A 19,581-nucleotide genomic window follows, 5' to 3' on the forward strand; every position below is an offset into this window, starting at 1 on the left:
AATCCTTTAATTGTTAAATAACTAAAATCTCTAACTTAAAGACATAATACTCCAAAAAATCATGAGTATATTTTTAATGTTGAGGTCAAACCAAGTAATATTTTCTATATATTTTATAGAATATAATTATAATAATTAATATTTTCTATATATTTTCAGTGAAACAGGATCCTGTTTCTTATTGACATTCTAGAATTTCTCTTGTTACAAAATAAAAAAAGATAATGTTGAAAAGACACTGTAACATTGGGAGAAATATGTATATATTGAACAAACAGTGTAATCTGGCCAAGAAGAGCAGTAATTTCATTTTAAAGTTTACAGTTAAAGAAGAGGTATTTGTAAATATGAAAATACTTTAATAAGTCACTAAAACCTTTTGATATTTTCCACACACATGCCTGACAAAGATAAAGGGATTTTTTTCCTGTAATTTTTTAAAAATAAAAGACAGGAAAAATCTAATAATATGTTAACGTAGTTATGAAAGATCAACAAAGTGTGACATCACGATATTTCCCTCAATGACCTTAGGGATAAAAATAATTTCCCTGAAGTATCAGTCTACTGCCACAGACAGTGCATTTTGAGAAAATACAGTTATAAAATTTATGGATCAACTATGATACATCAAAATCTTTCATATCTATTTTAATAATACTGAAAGTTATATGGAAAAATCTTTTCTTGGATTTAAATGTCATCACAGTTGATATGTATGTTACCATTAACGAGGAAGTGGGTTTTCAATAATGTTGAACAAAATTAAGAAATCTTAAAAAAATAGTATTTTTCTATACTATTGCACTGAACATAATTATGTTATAGGGTTGGTTAGACAGAATATAATCACCATCCTGGCATTTCTTTAAAACTTAATTTCGAATTACTACATCAGTATGAAAAAGTATTATTTTATATACGCAGGGTGTGCACAGGATATCTAAAGTTGATTCTCAATTGCTATTATGGATCCATTTCTTCAATGTGATGAACACATTTTATACTTACGCTAGAAAAAAGATTAAAAACTTTACACTATTATATCATTTTTGCAAACCACTTTGACATAACTTTAAAGGGAGCTCATTTTTGCAGACCACTTTGACATAACTTTAAGGGGAGCTCTATATGTATGGGATTTATGATAGAAAAATTAAGATTTGAGATAACTGAAAAAAATTACTTTTCAGATTCCAAGTTTTTGCTATTATAAGAGTAAATATTTCATTTTTATTTTGTGTTGAACTGAGAACCACTCTGATAAAAATTTGTCATAGCTATTAAAGTCTGCAAAACCTTAAATAGAAATGTATTTAGTAATACTGGCACAAGTTATTTACAAGCAAAAACATCCGTTTGAAAATTAGAGTGCATGTTAAAATTAGAGAATGGTTCTTAAAGGCAGTGACAACTTTTAAAAATAAACTGAAAAAATTTGTAGCACAATATTAGGTTTATGTTCAAATTCATATTTTTACTACTATTTAGATTTCATAAATGTTATTTGAAACAACTTACACAATAATTTTGTAAGACACATTAAAAATGAAGCCAACAGAAACTTCACTTGGCTGCTGTAGTATCCTTTAATGTCTCAGAATTAAGAATACTACTTACTTCTACAATACGTGGCCAAATGTGCAGGGTAACATGCAAATATGAGGAGTACATTAAGAGGACAAATACGAAAGAGTACAGCTGGTAAACAACGACACATGAGAACTGAACAGCCTTTATCAATTTAAGAGGAAACACTAGTCCAAGTGTGGTACTATTAATATTTTTTACTTGTGAAATTTATGGCTTGACTCTATGATATACAAGTGTTGTTCATATTTCTTTTAATATAGTCTGACATTTTATCTGATCTTCTCCATTATTAAACAAGGAAATTGCCAAATATAATTAATTAGTTATTTTGCTGTTCATTATTTTTAATATTTCTCTTTTATCATCTTTTTAAATGCCAAACTAATTTTGGATAGTATCAATCCATTAAAGTGAATCTTAGACTTTTGAATCTCTTTCAAAAGATTCAACCTGGTCTAATATGGTTTTCTCTTTGCTAGGTCTTTTTAAGTATCTGAAAGGGATCTATGTGTTTTTGTAAAATTATTTTTCTAATGGCAATTTAATGATGACAGGATTGGAAGCTTTAATTTCACTAACCAAACTTCAATTGAGAATTACAGTAATTTTTTCCAAATAGTGTAGAAAAGAAGTGTTGTGCCTTTTGAATTTATTTAATACAAAGAAAATTTGAAGGCTTATTATGATAAACTTCAAGCATATTATATTCTCTTTTCCTGCTTTCCTTGGATCCATTACAACAGTCATCTTTGTATTGCAGGTGCCTAGTGAAGTGCAAGGCACACAGAGAGTTACCATTTGCTAAATTAGGATATCCAATAACAAAGCAACACATCACAAAATACAAAGTCACGCTACTTCAGTTCAATAGTACTACATTTTCATGCTGAGAAACAGAAAAACAAAGTCAATATAACAAGGTATAACTAATTTCAACGAAGGGATTCTATTATTAGTTATTTTTCTCCCCAAACCATGTTAGTGTTTCATGCAGACCTGGGTTAGTCAGTATAATTCTGGAAAAAATTTAGTGACAATTTCTGAAATGTTTAGTATGAACCAGACAGTGTTAAGTTTACTTATTGTTTAAGTTACAAGCTTAGAGCTTGCTAATTTTGAAAAAAGGAAATGGGAGAACAGAGGGTGTTTTGGTTGACACTTTGTCTTACCTTCAGATAAACAGAACTGATATTTAATGATCTAAAGAGGGAAAATAAAATAAATGAAACAATCATAAGGAGTGCAAGATATTACAGAATAGGAAGGCCATGAGTCATTTATTTTCTTACTGATTTCTTCAAAATTAGTTAATTGTAAAATGCAGTACCCTCTCATAATCTTTAATTATTAAAATATTAAGTACTTCTACATCTAGACCAGTTATTTTAGGTTTATCTGTAAAATCAGAGATGAGGGGGTAATATTCTTGGCCATAAACTTTGATTCTCTAAAGTTGAGTGTGCATGCTTAACTTGTATTTCTTTTGCAGATACTTCAGAAGTGATTCCAGAAGATGCAAGAGTCACTGACCATTAGCTCAGATAAAATGTGGTACATATACTTTTATGAAGATTGTTGACTTTCTTAAAGAATTGCATTTAGGTAAAAGAAACCATAAATCAAATTTATAGGCCAAATTCAAATATTAAATCGTGATAAAAAATTCATACTTCAATTATTAGAATTTTTTTCAAGCAAGTTTTTAGAACAAAAGGGTACTGCATTTCAAGTTTCAATAACAAGTAACTAATACTTGCTTTTAATCTTACCGGCATCAGATGGTAAATGATGGTAGGGAGCTGGAGAAAAAACCTGTGCTGCAAAATCTTCAAATGTTGTTGGTTCTAAGTGGTGCTGGACAATTGTTTGCAGGTATCGTGCTCTCTCCTCATAGCTGATTTTCCTTTGGTTAAGGATAAACTTAAATGCAGCTTATACTGGAAAAAAAATCTTATCAAAAAGGACTGCTATGATTGCTAAGCTATTACTTCTTAATAGAATTATTCACTAATTATTGTTATATATTATTAACAGTATGGCTTTTTAAAGTGCAAAAATACAGTTTTTAATGTAAGTTTACTCTTCATGATCCCACTATAAATGACAGCTTAACAGGGAGATAGTTATTAGATAATAATTACAGTAATACTAATGAAATGAATGAAGCTGACGGTTTATTTGAGAAACGATTCAATTTCTATCAGGAGTCTAGGCTGAAATTTCTATCAGCCTAGGCTCATCTTATCTTGTTAATCAGCTTCCATCTGCAGATTTACTCTCAAAAGCCATGCAATAAATACTGTATTCTGTTTTTCATTTGTAACGATTTATTATGAAAAATTCCTACGTATCTTCTTTTTATAAAATCCCTGCATTTTCTCAACAATTGTTCTCATTTTGAATGGAAGGCTACTGTTGCTGTAATCCTCGAATAACTCCATGCAGTTAAGAAAAATACATAGCTGAATCTGTATGCCAGAAAAAAATACCTAGTCAATTATAACACTGAAACAAGCAGGAATATTTGCAAAGAGTCCACAGGACTCCTAAATACTGTCTAACAAAGCATCTCCAGGGCACTGACACTGACAGAAAAATACTGAAGTTCCCTTTCACCACATTTTCTTCTCTGATATTATTGACAAGCAACCACTACCTTGAAGTGTTGTTGCTTTTGAACAACCCACTCCAGGCTTCCTGTTTCAGCAGGCCTGATTGTGCTGTTAGCACAGAGAGGGCGAGAAAGAGAGAGAATATTTCTGTTGTTCACGAAAGCAACTATGGAAATGGCTGTCAAAATGTAGAGCAGCAGGCAGCAACATACAATTATCAGGAAAAACTCACATGCTGACTTCATGTCGTATAGTTCCTGAACTGAGAAATCAGTTAACCTTTCTTTTAAAACTTTTAAAAGTTTCCCTGTGGTACTCAGTGTGCTATGTTGACAGGCTTTACATAAGATATTTAAATAAGGATAATAAACATTTGTCTACTGATTCTTCTTTTTTTGCCCACTGAATTTCCCTCCAAAGTCCACTTTAATATTTCCCCTCAAAACTCCTTATTTTTTAAAAATTGCAGTCAATTATTATATAGTTGTAAAATTCTAGAAATTGTAGACCAAGCTTACAAGACCCAAAAAAATAATTTAAAGGAAGATAATTTTAAATAATTCAATGGGAGATACCATGGCCAGTTAGTTACATTTACAAGAGTTTACTAAGAATAGGGGGAAAAAAAAAAAGTATGAGTTAGACTATATTCATTATGCACTTGACTTTGATTGTGGCATCTTTTGCTCTCTACGTGGCTTTCATATTATGATTTATCTTATGTATGAAATATTAAAATAACCTTGAATTCCAATTCCTGGCAATCCATTACTTTCCATTCTGTACACTGGGGGTGAACTTCAAAAAAATTTTACTTCTGAGGTGGGAAGCAACAGGAAAAGATGCATATTAAAATGATCAGCATCAAAGATTTTACATGAGGATAATATGGACATTTTTGAGTCTTAACGCAGACAAGTAATATAGCACACTTTTAAAGGGAGTATATGGTTATAAATGGAAGAGGATGAAACTGATGGTACAATCTAAATAATACCACATATCTCACAACTTGTTGGAAAGTACTTTTTTCATTGGGGGAGATTCACAGCTGCCGAATTTTCTGCAGTTAATAGAGTCCTTTGATTCACAGCAGTGCCCCTTGTACAAAAAATACTGGCCTTTGTGTATTACCAGAAACTAATTTTCTATTTGGCTGAAAAGGGAAAAATGGGGTTATTGCTTCTCCCTCCTACAGAGCTTTTCATTATGCCTGATGCACTCAACTTCTAAGCTCTTCTGAGAAAAAAAAATAACTGAAGAGGCAAGAGGTAGAAAAATGAGCTTGTTAGCACATTAGAAGTGAAGTATCTTGGTGGGCCCTAGAAATTCCCAGTGGTGTGTTAACTTATCACTCTATGCATGCTGGCACTGATAGTCTTCCAATTGATCACTCTCTTTTCGCACCAAAGGTGCTGCCAGGAAGCAAAGGCTGAAGGCCCACAGGAGAAAAGTCTGCTATCAAAACAAGCTGTTTTTAAAAGTCTGCTTGAATGGGTAAAACGCTTCATGAAAAGTAGGGTGGAGACACCTACCTGCTTTTAAAAATGTTCTACTTTCAAAGGGCCTATAAATGAAATATTTTACTTTATTATATTCAGAGTTTATACAAAAATTAGGCAGAAAGAAAGCAAATGTTAGTATTTCTAAAGCAGGGAAGATATTTCCAATGTAGTAAATTCATCAAAGCAAGAAAATGATTATCTAGATAAAATACATTTTGCAGATTAATTCTATTTCCTTTATAAAAAGACTTACAAAATAGAAAAAAACCTAATACACAGCTGCACAAAACTAAAATTATCCAGATATAACATATTCATTTTGTATAAAAACATATTTAATAAATTTATATTAAATCTTCATTAATGAAAACAATGCTTTCTTAAATTATTTTTAAAGTTCAAGTCTAGGTGGCAGAGTGAAGGGAAGCAATCATTAATCGTTGAATTTAAATGAAAAAAACTACAGTGCTCATCACTTATTAGGTAAGCTTCCTTTTTGGGGGGGCCACCTTCAGGAAACACTGTTAGCTTGGTAATATAATCATATCCAAGGTAACTCACCTTCTAAAAGCTAAATGATCTTTGTAAATTTTCCAGTTTGATGTAGCCAAATAAATAAATAACAACATGAAAACAAGCCAACCCAGTCTACATGACTTACATCTTTTCTTTTTTTTAACTTCAGAAAACATGTATGAAGGAAATATAATAAACTCTAAGCACTTAAACCATAGCCTTGAGTCCATACGAGGTGCTTTTTGTTACTGAGATGATTAAAGTTCCAAACAGTGCTTTAGAATCTGCAACTGTAATCATCCAAAGCAGTTAATTCCTGTATCTCCTTATAATAGTTTAGACACTTATTCCATAAAAGACATCTCTCTAGGGAAGAGTTATTAGTACATATACATTGAGTGGCACAGAAACTCCACAGCTGGCAACAAAAGGATAACTCAAGCTATAGTTTTATATGGTGAGCGCATGCTGCCGTTGCCATTCCCATTGAAATTAACTGAAATAGGAAGGATGATAAAAAAGGTGAAGGCAAAATTCATAACAAAAATTTAAAGTACAAATCTAGGTTGAGGTAAGCAGATTTAGGTTGTAAAACAACTCAAGCCAAAATTAGCTAATAAAAACCACTAGCTGAATGAGACTTTTAACTAGTAGGAATCTTTAATACAGAACTAGCCAATCAAAAAAAAAAATCACACACAGGTGCTGCAATCACAGCAATATAATTATCCACTAATCCTCCTTCCACTCTCTACAAAAGGAAAACGGGGACGGGAGGTGGGTCGGAAGAGGGGGGCGTGGGTAGGAATATTATTATTCTAAAAATAAGGGAACAAAACATCTATAGCATAAAGAACAGTTTAAATCTAATCTGTACTTCATTAAGTTAACATCATTACATATTTTAAGTTACTACTCTTGATTTTAAACTTCAAGACCAGCTATTAAGAAACTGGGTTCAACTTCAGACTGATCCTGGAAAGATAAGCATAAATTTTCTGTGCCATAATTTATCTGTACGTTAAATGGGGATACCATCACCTACTCACTTCATAGGGTGCTGAAGATAAAGGTTACAAATACAGGGTAAATCAAAAGTGTCCCTACATCTGTCTTGAAAAGTTTATTTTGGCCTTTCGCTCACATAATTTGTACATAGCAGGTGCTGTCTCTAGAAGGACAATTTTTGATGTCAGTTTAAGAAATAAGCCTCTATTATGTGCAAGAATTCTTTGATAATACCACTAATAAAACAAAATAATACCACTAATATTTCTTGTTACATGTACAGACTTATTCTGATGCAAGGAACTGATTTCTCATGAAAGATACTGCAGAACATTATGCACTATCAACTTAATTAACATATAGAAGAATATATAAAAGTAGATCTGGTTTTAAAGAAGCAATGCTTTTCATTCTCCACAATTTTATTAATCTGGTAATTCTGAACTGCTTGTACTGTTAGAAAAGGGGAAGCCTTCAGTTTTGTAATTCCATTGGACAACCAGTAGGTTGTAGAAACATTTAGTTCAAATGTAATTTGTGACTAGTCTGAAAGAAATGAAAATGTGTGTGTGTAAATTTGTGTATACACATGTTACACACAAGAATTAATACAAAGTATAATTTTCACAAAAAGAAATTATAAAAATTACAACTTGTAAGCAGATATCAAAGATTTGCATAATTGCTTATTTTCCTCTTAAGTTCAGGTTTCATGTTGTATTTCCTTAACAAGAAAAAATAATTGACTGCTTTTAAAATAAAGGCAAGTATAAAGTGTTTATATCTGTGCTCAATGGCCTAGTCTCAGGGATTTAAGGCCCATTCTGAAATTCTTAATTTAGTAAGCACTTCCCTACACTTATACATTTCTATAGCTTCTTTGCAGTTTTAGCACTTAGAAATTTTATCTCCTTTCTCTAGAGAAGATTCCAAGAATAGTAATCATACGAGGAGGAAGCATTCCAATAATTACTTAGAAATGTTGCCTACTGATTAAAAAAAATTTTTTTGAGAGTACAACTTAAGTCATAATTGAGATGTAACTTAAGTAGCTGAAATCTAAGTACTACTTAAGTTGAGCAGATCAGAGTCAATTATTCAATACTTACAAAGTTTGTAAGGTTGGTAGCCTGAAACTGGCTATGGTAAGTTTCCAAATCACACGTCTTGAAGATTTGCTGCAAATCACCCACCTCCCAGGCCCCCTTTAGAGAGCCTCTTTCCTTAGGCTTGTTCTTCCACTAAGTACGCTTTCTTAAGAAACAGTTTTGTCCCTGATTCTTGGGGGCAGATTTGGTGGTCCTTCAATGCTCTACTTCACTTTAGAGACTAGTAATCCAGGCATTCTACTTTTGTTATTGAAATTTTAATTGTCCATTTTGTGGTTTACAGACTAGTGATGAGACAAACGCCATGGGGACAGAGACCATGTCTTCTTATCTTTACGTCTTCAGCACCCAACACAGGGCACAGTCATATTCAATGACTTGCTTACAACTTCTAGAAGGAGTGAGTAAAGTTGGTTTGATAGTAGATTAGGAGGTGTCTGTCACACTGACGCCCCTTTCCTCTAATCCCAATATGGTTCCATAAAGGCAAACCTTTTTGGGGCAAATGTAGTTGAAACTTTCCTAGGACTGGATTTAGAGTTTGAATCTTTCTTGTGAAAAAAATTTTTGTTCTACTGTGCCCTTTGATCTTGCTGGCCCTCTCTGGAACCAAAAAAAAAAAGTGACTATAGCACAATATATAAATATGTAAAGTATTATACTAAGAGAAAAGAAAACTGATAATTACTTCTATAAATCCTCATAATCTTAAAGAAAGATTTTTTCTTTATGCAATGTAATTATAACTCATATTTTAGCACTGAACTAAACACTTCTCCCATTGGTTGTGATAATTTCTTAAAAGTTTAAAATTTTTTCATAAATTCTACAATGGTATGAGACAATGAATTTAGTCAAACAAATCCTATTTGCTTAAGCAGCCATTTATACAGAAGGGAATAAAGGGAAGAATGAGAAAATCTCTATAGGGAAAATTATATGATGGGTAATTTCAAATCATTTTAGGCAAATTTCCAAAACTGCTCTGTATATCATAAGAATAGAAGTAATAATACCCTTGAAAAATAATACTTGAAAAATGTTATATTTAGGTTTTTGAAAAGGCCCTCTTAAAAGAGGTTGTCCCAAGACAAGGCATCATTTATTGAGAACATTTAGGACAATTTGAACTAGAGGAAGGATACACCCATCAACATTGCTTTCAGGAAACTTAGTAAAATTCGTTTATTTTACTAATGTTTATAGGCAGCAATAAGGCTAGCCTGAATAGAGAGTACAAAGATTTGCTTGGATAAACAAAGCTGCTGACAGATAGAGCTGGGACTAAAATCTTGGTCTTTTAATTAATAGTCCATTGCTCTCTGTATATCCAATCTCAGTGACTTGGGTGCTGTGTGGTGAAAAAGCAAAGGCCTTTTAGTTATCTCAAAATAATGAATGTTAGCTTAAATTCTAAGACTGGCAATTTTTGAAAGATGTGTGTTTATATATTAAATAATATTTATTGTAATTTACTGTACTTTAGTGACTATAGTAGAGTAAAACCTCTTGCATGTTCTAAAATAAAAATGAGGAAACAAACCACATTTGGCACTTCAGTTTAAAAGGCCTTGAAATATCTTTAAATATTCTGAGGCAATATCATTACATAGGGTCTTGAAAAAAGAATGAAAAATAAGAATTTTATTGAGACATAGCATATGGGTAGACATACTTTGCAAGTACATCTCAAGGATCTCATGGTTATTATCAGTAGTAAAGTACCATGTTTTCTGAAATACACAGGGTAATTAGTGTCTCATGGACTAATAGACATTGTTCATTTATAAGATGAAAGCAAACTCTACTGCTTACCTTATAAAGCAAGATCTGATAAATTAAGATCTGGCAGAGGGAAGGATATTCCATTTCTTTCCTACTGTAACTAACTTCTTCCAGAAACATGCAGTCTAGTTCATATGTAGTAAAAAATAAAATTCCCCTAAACAAATAGCATGAATCTCGTTATTATTATTGCTTATTTACACTATGTTAATAAAAATTCTTCTGAAAGTCTGCAACAGGTTATGACAAATTATCATCTATTTTTATGATGCCTTATATTCATGAAATTCTTCAGTGGTTGATACTATCTACACCATGAAGGAAAAGCTGTGATTTGTCAGAAAAGACAAAGCTGGGCTTTAATCCATCCTTTTAACCATATTGCCAAGTCTATATTGTTTTCACTGCGTCTCAATTAGGAGACAGGCAGGACACCTGGTACTTCTTTATCTAAGTCCCATGGGCTGCCAGATGACTCAAAATCCATAACAGGTGCTAAGGCAGTGTGAGGATACAGAAATTGAAAGCTAGAGTTGAATAAAATTTGGACCACATATAATTGCTCATAAATCAGTCAATTACTAAATGAAAACATTAAGTAAAAAGTTGATAAGCCCAATTCCACCAAAGTTTGTGTAAATACATTTAAAAAGATTAACCTTAAATAAATAGGCTTAAAAATTTAAACCTACCTTAAGGGCTCTGAAAATCCTTCCTGATTTAATAATCCAATAATCATTGGTGGGCTTCAAAAAGCCCTAATATGATTATCCAGTATCTGTGTGTGTGTGTATATATATATACACATATACACACACACACATTCTACTTTCATGAAAGTTTTATGAAGCAAAACAGAAACACTAGGTTATCTGGATTTCAAATTTAGTGAAATTATAATGTACTCTCATTCTTGGAAAGATCTACTTGAAAACATTATCATTAATTTAGTAATAATGAGACTTTCAAAGTCAACAGAGAACTGCTTGAAAATCCCTAGTATTAGAGTAAGAGTTTAAAAAGAGTTTAAAAAACATTGGGAGGATACTAGAAACAATCTTGTGTGTTGTTCTTTTTGAGAACACAATTTTTAGTACATTAAAGTTGAAGAAACAAATGTATTTGAGCAAAATACTAAACTTGGACCCTGTCAGAAGACTGCAAAAAGAAAAAAAAAAAACAAGAAAAACCAAATAAGTGAAATTTTACAGTGTACAATTACTTAAATGTTATCTTTACCTAAATGTGCACTAATTTAATTAAGATTTTTGTTTAAGTGCTATAATTATTGGGAATACAAAAAAAGTGATTTCATTATCATAGTAAGTAGAAACAAAGTACAGTAAACTGTCATTTAAGACAGTGTCATAGAATCTATGATAAGCAGTACACTGGCTTAAACTAATGCACTATATGCCCCCAGGGAATGACAGGCTTAGACACTGGACTTTAACATCAAAATCTATCCATTAATCTTGACTTAAATATAATCTATTCTGCAGTAAAAGGAAGAATGGGCATTCAATGAATTACTGTTTTTGAAATACTGCACTGGTGCCCATTTACTAAAATTACTTAAGAGAACACAGGATATGAAATACTAGTAAATTTTACAGATTTTCTAATTTTACAAAACATGCACTTGAACTTCTCCAAATCTAGCAAGAGATTGCAAAACTTTACTGATTTAAAAGTTTTCTTAAAATATCTCTTCCTTATTCTATTTAAGAACATGCTACATAAATTATTGTTACTGCAATATAATTTAGTCAACTTCATTTCGGCTGAAAAAAAAAATCATCTATGGAGTCAGAATCCCTGGAGTCCGAAAATAAGGACTAATTTTTTTTTAGGTTGTAGATCATTGTTTCTTTGCAACAGAACTACCCAACTGCTTGCTGACAAAGCTGACTAGAAGAAAACAGAAAGGTCAAGAGGAGTGTTTATATAAATATCAGAGCATACAATACTTCATAAAAAAGGAAACCCTCACATTAAAAAAAAAATCCAACCAGAGGGAATTCAATGAGTGAGGCAATCATACATGACTGAAATAGTTATGAGCTACTCAAATAATAAATCTGGCATTTAACCTTAAGATGTGCTGACTAATTTATCTTTAGTGGATTATTTTAGCACTTGTGCTATGTAGAAAGTTAATTTACATTTCTATACTAATATGGTTTATACGTATTCAGATGGTATTCAGGAATCCTAAAAAGCAAAGTATAAATTAAACCAAATTTACAACCTTATCTGCCATATGAATTGTGATAATTTTATCCACTTCACCTCAGTTAAATTCTTATGAAAATAAAAAAACTTCTTATTTTCATCTAATAAAAAAATCATAAGGCAAAACTGACTTTTGCTCTGCAATAATCTGATGGGCTAAAAATAGATAATGGCATGTTAACAAGGAATTACTACAGGTGGCTGCTTAAATATATTCATTTGCTTTCTTTTTTGATAGCAGCTATGTGCTAAATAAAAGTCAACAATCTTATCAAGAGAGTAAGTAAATGTAGAAACATCAGTTCTGCAACAGCTATTTTTGCTTCTACTCTTCTGAACAGCAATTAGTAAAGCAACCCCTTCCCCTCCTCCCTAGTGCTGTCAAGCTGTTCAGAGCAGTTTGCAACTCAACAATGGTACCATTGTGAATGCTCTCTGGGCTTCCTTCCCACAGAGAGTTAAATGGGCAGTTCCTGCTGCCCGTGATTGGTGTCCAGTGAAATAATACTCAACAGCCAGGTTTTATCAGCTTCACGCCAAAGAAGTGAAGCCAGGGAACCCAAGCCTTCATATCATACTGGACCATATGCCAACCCTGATGGCCCCAAAGGTTTATCACTAAGAATCAGGATCCATCATGTCCCTTGTGAAATTTCACTTCACATACCTTATGTGAAAAGCAAAGCTTCACTAAAAACTGAACCTTCTTTACAATTGGCATGAACAGATGGACGGTAACAGTGGTTTGGCAAGCAAAAGTCAAGATTTAAATAGGCAGTATTCTAGTGTTTGAGAGAAACAGCAGTTAGAAAAAATGGATAGATTTGTGACCCATAGTTTAATTTTAATTCCATTATTGTTATAAAAAATTTAATATCAAAAGGCCTATGTTTAGTCAATGAAAAGAATGAATGAAAAGCACTTCAATTCCTGTCAAACATGTTTAAAGACCAATTTCAGCTTTATATCCATTTTTTCTTTCCTCTTTGAAATCCCCAAACAGCATCTGAATCTATAGTTGTTTTCATATTTAAACAAAGACCACAATAAAACTAGTACATTATGTAGTATGTGTGGTGAATAATGATGTGAGTAGAGCAGTGCACAATCATCACTAACTGCAACATCACAGGGTTTTAACACAGGAAAAAAAAAATCCCTATTCCAGCATAGGTGAGGAGTTGATAAAGATAGAAACAAACTTCAAGTATGGTTGTTTTTAGGGAATACTGCAGTTTGTCCATGCCCTGATGAGTTCTAGTTCTTCTCCTTCACTGTGATATGACCCACCTGTCCAGACTGGCATCTAAATTTGACAAAACAGCTAAGATGGTGGTAATGCTTTCTTTTGGTATTTTTGTTGTTGTTGTTGTTGCCATGAAGCCAATGTATTATAAGACTAGGACAAAAGTATTTTATTCATCAATAACATGTAAAACTATAATAAGGTATAAAGACAATAATTGTATAAAAGTATCTCATAGGTAAAGTTTAAAGAATTGTTGTGCAAGAATAAAGTCTATCATGAGTCTATCATAAGAAATATGAAAATCTCAGATGCTCTTTAAAAAATGATACATATGTATAAATATTACCAAATATTTAGAGACCTTTTTAGTCTCATTAAGAAAAGTAACACTGGCTATTAGTGCTATTAGCCTGGCAATTATTGCTTAACTAATTATCATAAAGACTTTATGAAAATAATGATCAATAAACATTTTGGAAAGGCTTTGCTAGAAAATGAAAAATAAGAAATTCAAACTGTAACTGTTCTGCTAGTGAAAAAGTAAAAAACACACAAAAGCAGAAGAACCTTAGACACTGGCTGCCATAAAATCATCAACAGCATTAGAAAACCATTAGAAATTTATGCCGATTTTCTTTCTGCTTGACTACATTATCTGGTTTTGACCTATTTCTTGATCTTTATCTGTCACTACTTTTCCTTTTATATCGTCCAGTAGTACTGAACTCCTTTTATTTGTTGACTGTACCATACTTTTATGCCTCCATGGCCACTTCTTACCCCTAGAAAACTCTTCCCTGACCATGTCTGCCTGGAAAAGTCCCAGGTGTCTTTGAAGTATTAGAATTCTTCCATGATAAAGCCATTCCTCTAATATGCATCCTCTCATGCTACTATCCTCTCCCACTTAAAATTAATCACCTTTACCATCCTTCTTGGTATATATCACTATTGCTGGACTCTGGTAAGAGTGCACTGCATTCATACATTCATGGAGCTCTCTTCCCATCCGGCCCCAGATTGTATGCTCCAATAAATGAATGATCCTAAACTGCTTAAGTTTATCATTAGTGCATTAAGTTTTTGGTAGAAGATGAAAATTGAAAATATCTCTAGTATTAAAACAATGTTAACAGACATAGAAACTGGCCATGTACTAAAGTCATTTTTTGTGAGCTCTCACAGTAATTATTGGTCAATAGTAGTAAAACCTTAAAGACTGTCTCTAGAGAACATTAAGATATAATGCTATTTCATACAGAGTAAACTTTCTTTATTATTATCACAAAGTTGTTACACATCAGAGATTCACATTTACTGCTTTTTGAAAGGACATGGATTTGCTAGACCAAAACTACCATCCTTAAAGATATGTAGTACCTTTGAAATACAGTAACATCATTGACAGGCATATACTGCCATTTTGTGAAAAGAATAGCTAAACAAATTAAAACTGACATAATCAAACATATATTAGAGTCATTGTAGAAGTGTGTCACATATATAGGGCCCCTGTTTAAATAATTACTCTGTGTACACAGACTACAAAGACTACAAGGCTTGGCAGCAAAATCCAGGCCAAGAAGATGTTTAAGCACAGCAAAAAATTCTTCAATTGTAAAATTGTAATTTTAATACAAAAGTATTTTTTTTTTTTTTTTGAGACAGACTCTTACTCTGTTGCTCAGGCTGGAGTGCAGTCGCACAATCTGGGCTCACTGCAACCTCCGCCTCTGGGTTCAAGCAATTCTCATGACTCAAGCCTCCTAAGTAGCTGGGATTACAGGGGTGGGCCATCATGCCTGGCTAATTTTTTGTATTTTTAATAGAGATGGGGTTTCACTATGTAGGCCAGGCTTGTCTTGAACTCCTGGCCTCAAGTGATCTGCTCGCCTTGAGGTCCCAAAGTGCTGGTATTATAGGTGAGAGCCACTGTGGCTGGCTGAATACAGGAGATTTTAATCCTCTAATTACAGAGCAGATTGTTAGGTAAAGAAGAATGTTTGCTCTTAGAGATCTTACTGCAATGGTTAATACCAGTGGCACAATGGCTGTGAGCATTTCAAAGACCACAAAACCTGGATCACTTAGCTGATGAGACATTTTATTTGAAGAACTATCTTCTCTTCTTTTGCAGAGAATGAATGACCATAAAATGACCATAACTATAGATCTTAGTTGATTTAACAACTAATCAATTTGATTTAACAACTAATCAATTTGTCTACGATATTTAAGACCGTCACAGAAAGCATGAAGAACAAATGGCACAAAATTTTGAGAGCTCCTAATGGAATCGCTAATGTAGTTGGTACAAATGTTGAAGCAGCAAAATTGGAAACCTTATCAGCATCTAGACTCCCATTGCTGCCCCCTACTGCTCTTCTGTTGCTACCACTTCCCTTGCCTTACAGCAAGAAGTGTCAGCCTTCAGGGCTCAGCCTCAAGCTGTCTCCTTGCAGGGGACACCAAGATGTATCCTCCCCACGCCATCTGTCACTGCCATCAAGTCAGAGGTTTCTTAGCTCATTTTTCTCCCTAAGAGATCTCCCAACCCCAAATGAAGTGAAAAACCTCCATTAATGAATGATACCTGAAAATTATCTTCAGTAATGGCCTCTAATAAAAAATATACTACTGATTAAGCAGTCAAAATAAAAAAAACCTTTATGTGTGTGCTAGTCTGGCTTATTCACGTATCAGTGGCAATTTTCACTGATCCTAGGTTTTTTCTTCTTACCTACCCAGCCAACTCTTAAGATTTGTAGCCTATTCTAATACAAATCACAAAGTATAAGTTACTACAAAAAATATTTGGGGGTTTTCCATTCTTAAAAAAAATCCATGATAATAAATATAAACTTCAAAAGCATAGATACTTAAAATAATTTACTAGCCATCTACCATAGGCTAGGCACTGTGCTGGAAGTTAGTGAAACAAGAAGGATAAGTAAGACTTGCTAATATGTATATACACCGTTAAGCACTGTAACAAAATGTTTTGAGGCAGTGTAAACAATAGTTTTGCATTAAAGGAGGTTTTTTTTTTCTTAAACAAAGGGTATTTGGGTTATGAATAATGAGTATGTTAGGTGGAAAAAAGTAGAGATGGGCATTATTGAAGTAACAACATGGGACTGAAAAAGAAGGGCATTCGGGAATAATGAATATGACTTAGCTGGACACATAGTGTGCCCTGGGCATCAGTGTGTTAGGAGATGAGGGTAAAGATGAGAGATGGAGCTGGGGAGAAGTACCGGTATATTTGACAAAACTGCAGTAAGAAATATAAGGCTGGGGGGGGCGTGGTAAAATAAAAAGAATTGCTTCCAGGTCATCAAAAAATTTAGACTTGTTTCAATAAGCAATTAAAAGCCATCGTTAAGTCTTTTAGTATACAGATGCTTCTTGACTTACGATTGGGTTACATCCCAAAATACTCATTATAAATTGAAAATTTATTTAATATACCTAACTTACTTAACAGTACAACTTATCCTAGTTATAAGGATATAACCTTATGTCCTACTTTAAATGTACTTGGAACATTTACATTACCCTACAGTTGGGCAAAATCATCTAATGTAAAGCCTATTGTTTTTTTTTTGAAATGAAGTGTCACTCTTGTTGCCCAGGCTTGAGTGCAATGGTGTTATCTTGGCTCAGTGCAACCTGTGCCTCCCAGGTTCAAGCAATTCTCCTGCCTCAACCTCCCAAGTAGCTGAGATTACAGGCATGCGCCACCACATCTGGCTAATTTTTGTATTTTCAGTAGAGATGGAGTTTCACCATGTTGGTCTGGCTGGTCTTGAACTCCTGACCTCAGGTGATCCGCCTGCCTCAGCCTCCCAAAGTGCTGGGATTACAGGTGTGAGCCACCATGCCCAGCCCAAAGCCTATTTTTAAATAAAGTTATTATAAAAATTTTTGAATCAAAATTCAAAATTCTAAGTAAGAGTTCTACCAAATATTGCTTTTGTACCATCATAAAGCTGAACCATCCTAAATTGGGGACTGTCTGTACTTAGGTTTGCATTTTAGAAGAATATCCCAAGTGTTAATGACAGCATCATTAACTCCCATGTAACTACCATTTTCTGAGCTCTTGCTATATGACAGACAGGTTACTTAGTGTTTCATGTAGATAATTTCACTTAATTCTTAAACATCCCGAATTTGGTACTATTATCCTCTTTTTACATGTGAAATTAAGGATAACCCATACTTAATTGATGTTATCTTCTGAGAAAATAATCTACAAAAGATTGTGGATATATAAAATTATAAAGTTTCTCAATAAACTCATTTTCTTCTAACGTAAAATGGCAACAATATTGACAGACTCTCCTAAGAGGTTTTATAATGTTTTATCATAATGAAAGGCAACTGCATTAGTAGAATCAATCAATTCCATTCCACTTAGTTTTGGTTCTCCTACTTTTACAACAGGTACTGCATATTTGAGTAGGAGAACTTGAGGGATAACAAACTGTGACTAATTGAAGAATAATAATTGACTTCTGGTAATCTGCCTGATCAAGTTAAATAGAAACCCAATTCTGGTATTTAAGAAAAAATCAAATCTAAACAGATTAGAAGAAATCAAATAATACTAGTTGTGGTAGGAAAGAATATCTAAATCTAGAAATAAAGTGTTCTTTTAAAATGCCATTTAATTATATAATATTCCCCATACTGTATATTTAAGATTATACTTATACAATATGCATATATGCATACATACAAAACCTGAAGACTATAAATTACAAGAATTATAACAGACATGTTGCATTCCATCTATTCAAAGCCCACCTTTTGAGGCCCAAATTTTCTAAACATTCTTTCCTGATCTTCTGACTCCAAAGTAATTTCTTCTTCCTTGGAACTCTTACAGCATTTTATCTATAACCCTACCAGGACATTTTCACTTAATCTTCTATTATAATTAGTAATGTATATATTATTCTCTCCTTGTTACATTATAAGCATATGAGGACAGGATTATGATCTGATTTGTCTTTGCATCCCTCTCAAAATCTTTGCTAACTGTGTAAGTGATCAATACCTATTTTTGAAGAAAGAAAAATAGTACAATTCTATTTCTTGACTTGTTGATGATTAAACTGTAATAATCATTACATAGTACATTTATGATGTATGTACTTTTCTCAAATTATAATTTGTAATAGGGATAAAAAGAAAACAAGAAAAATAGGATATGTTGGTTATTTTATGTAAACTTGGCTGGGTCATGGGACCTAGTTTTTGGTCAAACACCAGTCTAGATTTTACTGTTATATTTTATAATATTAATATAATATATAACATATACTCTTATAATTACTGTATATTGTTATATTTATACAGTTATAATATTGTTATATTTATACAGTTATATTTTAGATTTGAATACCATTTAAATCAGTAGACTTTGGGTAAAGCAGATTATCCTCTATAATGTGGGTGAGCCTCATTCAGTTAGTTAAAGACTTTAAGAGAAAACACAGAGTCCTCTGAGGAAGGACAGAATTCTGCCTTCAGACTCAGACTGCAACATCAATTCTTCCCTGAGTTTCCTACAGATTTTGAACTTGCCAGCCCCCACAACTACATGACAAATTCCTTAAAACAAATCTCTTTTCTCTTCCTGTTTATATACATCCTATTGGTTCTGTTTCTCTGAGAACCCTCACTATAACATGATTTTATATTGTAACTTCTGCAAATTTCTATGTATAGTAACTCTCACTTATAAAAGAAACAGTATGCACCTAAAAGTATCATATTTAACATTTGTATATTCAGAAGTCAAAGTCAAAATGTCTTTAGGATCAAAACAAACAATTGCTTTAAAAATTTTATTTAAGAAATAGAACGTGATGGCTGAGGTCATGAAATTAGTAATTTGGAATTATTATTGCCACTGTAAAAAACAGAAACAAAAAACCAAGAACACTCTTTCATCCGGT

General features: G+C 32.7%; 1 protein-coding gene across 19 annotated transcripts in view; it reads right to left on the reverse strand.

Moving 5' to 3' along the window:
• The window catches only part of RALGAPA1 (Ral GTPase activating protein catalytic subunit alpha 1), a 289,470-nt gene that overhangs the window by 7,327 nt on the left and 262,562 nt on the right, over positions 1 to 19,581 (reverse strand). For 16 of the 19 annotated variants that reach the window (XR_013521150.1, XR_013521153.1, XR_013521148.1 and 13 more), the window contains one exon: positions 3,363 to 3,487. Coding sequence is in view for 12 of the 19 variants with exons in the window: in XM_078334789.1 (XP_078190915.1) it covers positions 3,363 to 3,487 (125 nt within the window). In the remaining 7 variants the exon portion in view is untranslated. Of the gene's footprint in view, positions 1 to 2,762; positions 2,794 to 3,362; positions 3,488 to 19,581 lie in introns of those variants that run through there. The other 3 variants (XM_078334787.1, XM_078334786.1, XM_078334781.1) reach the window with 1 other exon arrangement.

Source organism: Callithrix jacchus, chromosome 8, assembly GCF_049354715.1.
Source record: "Callithrix jacchus isolate 240 chromosome 8, calJac240_pri, whole genome shotgun sequence".
NCBI classification, from domain to species: domain Eukaryota; kingdom Metazoa; phylum Chordata; class Mammalia; order Primates; family Cebidae; genus Callithrix; species Callithrix jacchus.